Source organism: Saccopteryx bilineata, chromosome 3 (genome assembly GCF_036850765.1).
Source record: "Saccopteryx bilineata isolate mSacBil1 chromosome 3, mSacBil1_pri_phased_curated, whole genome shotgun sequence".
NCBI lineage: Eukaryota > Metazoa > Chordata > Mammalia > Chiroptera > Emballonuridae > Saccopteryx > Saccopteryx bilineata.
Window position 1 is genome coordinate 71,119,395 of NC_089492.1, and position 10,496 is coordinate 71,129,890.

General features: G+C 40.7%; 1 protein-coding gene across 1 annotated transcript; it reads left to right on the forward strand.

Moving 5' to 3' along the window:
* The first annotated feature begins 568 nt into the window (after positions 1–568).
* Positions 569–7,978, forward strand: TMEM70 (transmembrane protein 70). Its single transcript, XM_066264690.1, has 3 exons — positions 569–876; positions 3,116–3,221; positions 7,444–7,978. Exons 1-3 carry the CDS (start codon positions 670–672, stop codon positions 7,899–7,901), a joined length of 771 nt encoding a protein of 256 aa, XP_066120787.1. The 5' UTR covers positions 569–669; the 3' UTR covers positions 7,902–7,978.
* The last annotated feature ends 2,518 nt before the right edge of the window (positions 7,979–10,496 follow it).

A 10,496-nucleotide genomic window follows, 5' to 3' on the forward strand; every position in this document is an offset into this window, starting at 1 on the left:
TATGCTTACATGCCTATTAATTTTTTAATAATTATATAAAAAAAGTATTCATTTAGATACAAATATGTCACTTCACACGCAATGGATCAACTCTGCATCGATCGAATACGGACATTTGCAGATTAGTCTTCCAATATCAAAAAGGAGAACATGTAGGAGGACACTTTTCCAGGGAGGACGGAACTTACAAAAGAAGGACTATCCTCCCTAAAGGAGGACGATTGGTCACCTTAATTATTCCTCTCTACCAAGAGGTTAGAATCATTTTCCGCAAAGAAAATAGTTTTGGGGGCCTAAAAAATGACGCCCACGAGAATGAAAGCTTTACCCCTGCCTTCCAGTCTTTGTCTTTTGTGCATGACTTTCTCCTCAGTCCTTTCACACGGCCACGCGGAGCGTCGGACCGGGAGGGGGAAGCCCCGTGCGCTGACTGGGAGCTCTGGCGGGTTGCGGTAGGAGGGGGCGGTGTAGCGGGTTCAGAACTCCGCGGACAGGGAACGCGCGCTACCGGGGAAGGTTGCCGGCGGGCCGCAGATTCTGCGCACGGGCAGTGGCCAATCCCGCCCGGTGGGCCTCTAAGGGACCGGGCATGCGCGACTCACCCAGGCCGGCCTTTGGCATTCCCCGTGGCTGCCGCAGCACCGTTCGTCCCCGCTTCTTTTGCGCGGAATGATGCTTCTGGCAGTGGGCGGCTCATTGGCGGCTGGACTGCGGCTCAGCAGGAAGAGGGCGGTGCCATGGGTGGCCACCGTGCTCCGAGGCCCCAGGGCGGCCGTCTCAGGGGCGGCTTCGTGCAGCAGACCCTCAGGCCCGGTCCGCTGCGGGAGCGCTGGGCTGCGGGGAGCCGCGCTTTTCTGGCGTCCGGTGCCCCCGCAGGTTAGCCGTGGGAGGGCTTGCGGGCCGCAGTAAGGGTGGGAGGTGGGCGTAGCGTCCACCTGGGGAGCCCCGGCTTCCCGACAGCTCAGGCTTCACTTCGGAAGGAGCCCTCTGCGGGGTCCGCAGGAGCAGGCCTCGGCTGGCGGGGGTAGCCCGTGGTCCCGGGGGACACGGCGCCCGCTTGTCTAGGAGCGTCCGCTGGAAAGCAGTTGTTCTCTGGGTGGTCCCAAGCACTTGACAGGTGGTTGCAAATACAGCGGGTTTATCGAGATTTAGTTCCTCTAATGCCCGGTAGCAGAAGCTGGGAAGGGTCAGTTTGCAACAAAAGTGCGTGCATCATCTGGAGCCCAAACTGAGAATTTGGATAACCTGACTTCGAGTTCTATTTCTTGGTTAAGTGGTTCTGTTTTTAGGAAGTCTTTTGCTCTCGGGTGGAGGGAATGGAGACGTTAGCCCTCTCATTTTAATCTGAATAAATTGTCTTCTAATCCTGTCTTGTAAAATGTCAGGATTAGCAGACATGGTTGAAATTTTGGAAGAAATGCCTAACATGGGAATTGAAATCTAGTTATATTTCAGCAGAAAGGAATTAGGCATGCCTTTTGAAGTGTATGTGCTGTGAAATTTATTTTCAGATATTTGGGGGAACTCTTGTCCCGTGAAATTTGATGTTGGATTTCAAAGAAAATTTCCTTAAAAAGAACAAGGGACGCAAGGCCTTTAGGGAAAGAATTACTCCTTTTTTTTTTTTTTCTTTTAGAATCTTTTTAAAATGGTCTGGACTTGACACCGTCTGGTTTTTCAGTGTGTTACTTATATTATTAAAATTAATTTTAGTTTTTGAAGAGCAGATGAATGTAAATCTTTGACAATCAAATGAGAGTGATGTTCTTGTTAACAGTGGAATAGAAGAAACTATGCCAGTAAACTTTTTACATGTTTAATGTCACACTATTTAAAAAGCTTGGAGCTGGGCTCTGGCTGGATAGGTGGGTTGGTTAGAGCGACTCCCTGAAGCACAGAGGTTGCTGATTTGATCCCCGGTCAGGGCACATGCAGTAACAGATGAATGTTTCTCTCCTTCTCTCTCCCTCTCTCTCCCTCTCTCTCCCTCTCCCTCCCTCCCCCTCCCTCTCCCTCTCTCTCTCCCCCTCCCTCTCCCTCTCTCTCTCTCCCTCTCTCCCTTCTTCTCTCTTTAAAATCAGTAAAAAAATTAAAATAATAAAAATAAGTTAAAAAAAGAAAAGGCTTGGAGCTGGGATTCAAACCTAGGTTTTCAGACTCCAGCTTAGCATGTGTCTACTTATGACTGGAATTGAGGAAAGCCATTGTGTTAGCCAGTTTGATTTATTTTCTCTTCACTTTTTGAAAATTGATTTTTAGTGAGAGAGAAGGGCAGGGGAGAGAGAGAGAGAGACAAGAATATTGATGTATGCGTCCTGAGAGGGGATGGAACTGGCAACCTCTGTGCTTCTGGACCATGTTCTAAACAACTACGCTATTCGGCTAAGGCGCCAGTTTGATTTCTTGAGCACTGTAGATTATTTGGGAGAATTCCTTAATTTATCTCATGTGACAACTTCTGTTTTTTTTTTAATTTTTTTTTTTTTTTTGTATTTTTCTGAAGCTGGAAACGGGGAGAGACAGACAGACTCCCGCATGCGCCCCACCAGGATCCACCTGCCACACCCACCAGGGGCGAGTTCTGCCCACCAGGGGGCGATACTCTGCCCCTCCGGGGCATCGCTCTGCTGCTACCAGAGCCACTCTAGCGCCTGGGGCAGAGGCCAAGGAGCCCGGGCCATCTTTGCTCCAATGGAACCTTGGCTGCGGGAGGGGAAGAGAGAGACAGAGAGGAGGGGGGGTGGGGTGGAGAAGCAAATGGGCGCTTCCCCTATGTGCCCTGGCCGGGAATTGAACCCGGATCCCCCGCATGCCAGGCCGACACTTTACCGCTGAGCCAACCGGCCAGGGCCAACTTCTCTTTTCATTATCTTAATTTGTTTAAAATTTATAATTATTTGTTGATTTTAGAGGGAGAGGAAGGGAGAGAAAGACAGGAACATCAGTCTGTTCTGTATGTGCCCTGACCTGGGATTGAACCAGCAACCTCTGTACTAACAGGACGATGTTTTAACCAAGTGAGCTACCCAACAGGGCTTTTTTTTTTTTTTTATTTAAAAGTTGGACTAAATGCACTTTATTATGTACTTACTTATAAAGGTCTCTGTTTCAATAGATACCTGTTTGTTTGGAAAGATGTGTTCGATGCTTACATACACAAGTTAAAAAAACAGAGGATGGAAGGCTGATTTATACTGGGAATCTGGCTCGAACAGTGTTTGGTGGGTAATCAGAAATGAGGATATTTTCTTTTTCTTTCCTTTTAATTGTAAAAGAATGCTCTTAGCATGTGTTACCATGTTAGCACCTCTTAATTACAAGACATAAGGAAAAATTAAGATTATAATTTTTTTCCTGTGGCTTGTTGTAAGATTTAGAGGGTGAGATCTTTGCATTTTTAGATTCAAAATAGATTTTGAAGTCTGTTATGACTTTGTGATGTTATGGCTGGGTGGTAAAGCTTTCTTCCTTTGGTCACCTCTGGGGATGTTTAACAACAAAATAAAACAACAGAAAGTGTGTATTTGTGTAATGTTTGAATATCTGGAGAAAAAAGAAAGAATACCTCTAAAGAGTAGTTATTTGAGAAGAACAGATGTTTATTTCATATTTAAAAATTTGGCAATTAAAATTTAATGCATGTAATACTTTTCTTTACATTTTCAGGTCATCTTAGAACTTTTAACAAACATGTTTATTGTGGCTTTTCCAGGTGGTAGAGTTATGGAGAAGGAAAAGACAACATGCTAAACTACTACAAGTTTAAAGCTTCTCTTTCCTTAGATTATAATTTAGGATTTAGTATGGAACAATTTAGTAGGGAAGGTCCAGAGAATTTGGGAATCTCCTTATAATCTTAAAAAATGTATAACTACTGTACTATCTGCATGATTATTTTTTGTGACCAAGTCTGCCATAGGATTTCAGCGCCTACATCTGCATTTGTGTGTTTAATCATGCTGGTCCAACCGGTCATCTCAAATTTACTCTGGAAATCTATAAGTTCTCAAGCGTGTAACATGAACTAGAGTATGTTTAAAGTACAGTTTTAGCTATTTAAAACTTTCTAGGAATAAGGACTGGTTATCACTATTGAGTGGAGTTCTAAAGTTATTGCAGTAATCAATTTTGAGTGATTAGAAATTTCTTCAGAAGTTAACACATGCTTAGGCCATTGACACAGGTTACGCCCCTGGCCTGGCGCACCTTGATGCATGCCACTGAGCTGTTTTAACAGTGTCCCGTCGTGCCCTTCCTTCTGAACAGACACTTCCTTCAAATGCGGAGAAGGCTTATCAATTTTTCTCATGTTCCCACTTGAACTCCATTCTAGAAGAGAATATTAATAGGAATTAATTTTGGTGTGGGAAGGATGTAGTATTTGTGGAAGAGCTTAGCTATCCAGGGTATTCAAAGTTCTTGAATTATAACTTGTTGAGGAATTTAATGTTCTTTCAGTATTATAATAGAAAGTTACTTTCTATACTTATCATGGGTTAATATTCTATGTAGAAACTGAGGGAAAAGCATTTATTTCTGTGTAAAACTAAGCGAGAGACATTAAGATATCGAGATACCAAATGGGTCTTAGTTTAAAGATATTTGAAGGCCTTTTAGTTAATAGTTTTTGATAATTCACCAACAAATAATCACTGATGTCATAGTATCCCCATTTTAAGATGAGTAGAATTTAAGCATGAAGAGTTGAGAAAGAAGGGCATCCCAGGCATGGAAGTAGTATGAGCAAAGGCAGGAAGATGGGAAAGCCTAGTATATGTTGGAAAGATAGCAATTACTTCAATCCAGGCAAGATGAAGTATATGTGTGTATTAGATTACTAGGGCTCTTGTAATAAGTTTTCATGAACTTGGTTGCTTAAAACAATAAAAATTTATTCGCACAGATTTAAAGGGTAGAAGTCTGAAGTCGGTATTGGCAGGACTGGGCTCTCTCTGAAGGCACTGGGGAAGTGTTCTTCCTTGCTTCTCCCAGCTTTTGGTAGCTCCCAGCAATACTTTTGTGTTCTTTGGCTGTGGCTACGTAACTCATCTCTGTGTTCCACTTCACATGGCTTTCTCTGTGTCTGTTTGTCCTATTCTATTCTTATAAGGATACTCTCATTGGATTTAGTTAGAGTCCACCCTAATTCAATATGGTCTCATCTCAATATTTAATTGTCTGCACAGACCCTATTTCTAAATAAGTTCACATTTTGAGGTTCAGGGAGGACATATATTTTTGGGGGATGCTATTCAGCCTACTACAATGTGACAAAAGTAATGGGGAAAAAAGAAGTAGGTAGTTGGAAGGGCCGAAGAGGCTTTTATGTAGGAGACAACTTGGTCCACATAGTATCCCGTGTATACCAGTGGCATGGCAACTGCTGTGGGAGGAAGGAATTATTTTTAAATTACTGATGCAAAATAATTAAGCCTTCAACCAACAGCAGTGTATAAGATTGTCTGCTTTGTTATGGCCTTACCAACAGAGTATGTTGTCAAATTTTTGGTTTTTGCCAGTTTGGGGAAAAACTGTGGTTATTATCGCATGTTTCATATGATTGAAGTTTACCATCATTTCATCTATTTAAGGACCACGTGCATTTTTGTTTCACTGAACTGTCTGCTTATATTTCTTTTTTCATTTTTCTGAAGCTGGAAACAGGGAGAGACAGTCAGACAGACTCCCGCATGCGCCCGACCGGGATCCACCCGGCACGCCCACCAGGGGGCGACACTCTGCCCACCAGGGGGCGATGCTCTGCCCATCCTGGGGGTCGCCATGTTGCGACCAGAGCCACTCTAGCGCCTGAGGCAGAGGCCACAGAGCCATCCCCAGCGCCCGGGCCATCTTTGCTCCAATGGAGCCTTGGCTGCGGGAGGGGAAGAGAGAGACAGAGAGGAAGGCGCGGCGGAGGGGTGGAGAAGCAAATGGGCGCTTCTCCTGTGTGCCCTGGCCGGGAATCGAACCCGGGTCCTCCGCACGCTAGGCTGACGCTCTACCGCTGAGCCAACCGGCCAGGGCTGCTTATATTTCTTGCATGCTTGTCTAGAGTTGTTGTTTTTTTTCTTCTCATAAACTAGAAACCTTTTATATATTGGGAATGTTAACTCTATGATTCAAGTTGCAAATATTTTTCTCATTTGTCTCTTTGCTTATGGTGTTCATATCTATGTATATTTTAAATGTAATAGGATTTATCACTCTTACCCCCAGTTGCTTCAGTAATAGAGTCATAATTAGAGAAGTTTTCCTATTCTCAGATTATAAAAGACTTCGTAGATGTTTTCTTCTTATACTTCTTATCATATTTTTTATATTTAAGTCTCTGGATTATTTGGAATTTTTCTGGTATGTGGTGTGAGGGATGGGTTGAATTTTCTGTTTTTCTGTATGGTGATCTAGTTGTTCCAACACCACTTTTGCCCATTTATTTTAGATTGATCTTTATTCTGTATTAAATTACTGCATACAAAGAGGTTTATTTCTAGATTTTTCCATTTTGTTCCATTGATCTATCTGCTTTTTAAAGCACCAGTGACATGCTATTTTAATTATAGTCTTGTGTTTTAGTATCTAACACCTCCCTTTTTATTTTTCTCCTTTTGTTTTTCTGAATTAACTTTATAATCAATTTGTCTAAGATCTCAACTTGTCAATTTTCCAAACAGATGGTATTTTTATTGGGATCATGTTAAATGTATAATTCAAACTAAGAAATTTACATATAAAGTAATTTATTATTGTGGTAAAATATATAACAAAATTTGTGATTTTAATCATTTTTAAGTGTATAGTTCAGAAATCAGTGATTTTTAATTTTTCTAATATGATGATTTTCATATATTTGTTATCCACTGGTGTCATTTTTTATTTTTGTTAATTTGTTGTTTTAATAGGACCTTAGCTTGATAAAGTCAAACCCACATTTGAAGATTTGATATTAGATATGGGAAGTACTTGTTAATAGAGTTTTATTTGATAATCTGCCAACTGTATTGATTTTTATAGTAATCATAAGAACCTTTGAATAATATTAAATCTTTTACTGGGGAGCTGGGGTAGAGGCCAGTTAACCCTAAAGCAGATTTCCCATTTGGAGAGGCCAACAGCCTGGACTCGAGTCTCATGGCCTGGGTTGGCGCCTCAACACACTGCCTCTGGGTAGCTATGTGACCTGAGCAAGTTCCTCCTTCTTCTCATCTCTTAAATTACCTCATGATAATGATTATGTATATATCTTATAGGGCTTTCTATAGACTTTGTGAATAAAATACATAAAGTGCATAAAACAGAGCCTGAACTGTTACAACATGTATATGTGTTTTGATTTTGTTGTAGTTTTAACATTGATATAGTAAGAAAGGTCAAAAATTAATTGGATAGCTTGATTCTTTTGTAAAATTTAAAAGTATTAATCCTCTCCCTTGTTTTTCTGTTTAGGTGTGAAATGTTTCTCTTACTCTACAAGTATGATCAGCCTTGCATTTCTACCGTACATTTTTGCACAAAATAATATCATATTCGGAAGTCTGCCTTTGCAAATCTTATTTTATGGCATCATAGGAAGCTTTACAGTGATCACTCCAGTACTACTTCACTTTGTTACGAAAGGCTACGTCATTCGATTGTACCACGAGGCCACAACAGACACTTATAAAGCCATTACTTACAATGTCGTGCTTTCAGAAACGAGTACAGTGTTTCACCAGAAGGATGTGAAGATTCCAAGCAGCACGCATGTCTTTACCACATTTTATGCTAAAACAAAATCACTGTTAGTTAATCCAGGTCTCTTTCCAAACCCCCAAGACTATGACCATCTAATGGGTTATGACAAGCCATTCACTTTTGACATGGAAGAAACTAGTGAAAAGAAACACCTTAAAGATGAGAAATGAGTCTCTTGTTTTTATGTCTGTGTTTAAATGTGATTTATTTTCTCATGTATAATAATAAAATTGCCTTTCCTTTTTTCTGTTAGTGACTGATTATTAAAAATAATTTGAAACTGTAGCAAACTTAATTTTTAGAGAATTATGTTCCTTTATAATAACAAGCTGTGCTTGAAAAAAACGTCATATTTCACCATTTGTGTTTTAAAAAGGTGTGAAAATACATGTACATGCAGGTGTGAGCATGTGCAGTTGAGTAATTGTGGTTGCCTCTCCGCTGTGGAGTGGGTTAGGGGGAGTTCTTTTTCCTTTGTGTGGGGATCAGATGTCAAAGGGGGGAAATTATTTTCCCTTTGTGTCTGGATTTTTCTAAGTGTATAGAGACTATCTTCTCTCACAATAAAAACTATTTTAAAAAATTTATGAATTCTGGAAAGCAGAGTTAATCTGCTTCCTTTGGTTCAGCGCACAGTTTGTTCCCTAGGTTCTCTGGGTGGGTGGCCCATAAGAAGGCTCTCCACGTGCTGTCAAGTGTGCTCGGCTGTGGGGGAAATGGTGAACCAAGTAGTGTCTTCTGTGGCCCTGTTTCTCCCTCATGCACTCCTCCCTTGGTGCACCCATCAGTAGGAAAATCACATGTAGTGACTAGGTGGACAGTTCATTTTATAAAACAGCAATCTGTGCTACTTACCAAGTACAGTGTTCCCTTGTCTATCACGGGGTTTAGGTTCCAGAACCTCCCGCAATAGGTGAAAACCTGCAAAGTAGCAACCTTGTATTTATTTATTATTTATATTTTAAGGCTTTATAAACCCTCCCCTCTTATAAACCTTTCCCACACTCTTATAAACACTTCCTATGCTCTTAAACACTTTCTACACTCTTAAACCTGTCATTTTAACAACATAAAATTCTATATGGGTACTCACCAGTGAATACCAATGTTTTAATTAATATTTTTATTTATTTTTAATTTTTTAGCCTAGGAAATGCTTATTTTATCACAAAAATAATTAAACTAATAAATATATAAAAATACCTATATACCGCAAAATCCTGCGATATAGCAAAAAATCTGCGATACAAAATTAGATATATGCAATTTAAAAATCCACAATACAGTGAGACCGTGAAAAGTGAACCGTTATATGGTGAGGGACAACTCTATTGGCATATTAGGATTTTATCTGGGCCTGTCTGGTTGGCTCAGTGGTAGAGTGTCAGCTGGTGTGTGGATATCCTGTGTTTGATTCCAGATCAGGGCACACAAAAGAAGCAACCATCTGCTTCTCCACTCTCCCCTCGTCTTTCTTTTTCTCTCTTCCCCTCCTGCAGCCATGGCTCAATTGGTTTGAGTGCATCAGCCCTGGGTGCTAAGTATGGCTACTGCTAAAAATAGCTCGGTTGAAGCATAGCCCCAGATGGGTACAGCATCAGCCTGGAAGGGGGGGGGGGAGCTGCTGTGTGGTGCCTGGTTGGGCGCATGTGGAAGTCTGCCTTTATCTCCCTTCTTCTCAGTTGGAAAAGAAAAAAGAATAAAAAGAGATTTTTACCTCTTATTGCAAAATGAATGTTGGTTCCTGTGGAGGATTTTCAGCTGGGAACAAAAGGCCTCAAACCATGTTATTTACCGTACTTCCCCATGTATAAGACATACCTTAAATTTGGGGCCTGAAGTTTGAAAAAAATGTATTACATAAAGTTATTGAACTCAAGTTTTATTCATTATAAAATTCATACAACTCCTGAAGCAGGAAATATCATACAAGTAAAAAAATATCTACAACCACTGGATAAGACATACCCAGTTTTTAGACCCCAGATTTTTCAGAAAAGGGTGCATCTTATATATGGGGAAATACGGTAAATCGGAAGATACTTATCAAGCGCCTAGAGTGTGTCGGGTACTATGCTAGTTGCCAGTCACTGTTAAGAACAAAATACCCACACTGTATGCAGCTGCCTAACATCTTAATGGCTTGCCTAACTGATAAATCTAATCCTCATGGTTTACCTCTGCATAAGGGAGGTTGATGGGGAAGTAGCAGGGCCATCACTAGTTCAGAAGGTCATTTAAATCTGAAGGTGCCTGAAGCTTACAGTTCAGTGTAGAAGCATGCTTATTTTGCTGAGATCCAGAGCCTTCAACCTAGGCTCAGCCAGCCTGTCTGGCAGAGGGTGGGCTCCAGGTCTCAGAAAGATGAACGAGCTGGTGCTGTCTGCATCCTCAGTTTGGGTCTCTGCCTGCCTGTTCTGCCCTACATTACCTGGATATATACCTGATGCTGTCTTAGCAGTTACCGTGATATCTATCTTTTTATAAAAAATTATTATATCATCAAATTACTCATTATAAAATATTGGAAAGTAGAAGCAAGAAAAACTTCTAGTTATAAAAAAACAACAACCCAGCATTGTTAACATTTTAAAGTTTTCTTCTAAGGGTCGCATTCATCATAATTTGTTTTTAGTACATTATATCTTTCTTTAAATGTCCTCTATCCATGTAACCATCTTGTCACCTGTGTAATGAAGTGAAAATCTATTTTTAAAAATTTTTTTAAATTAATTAATTTATTTATTTACAGAACATTTGACTTT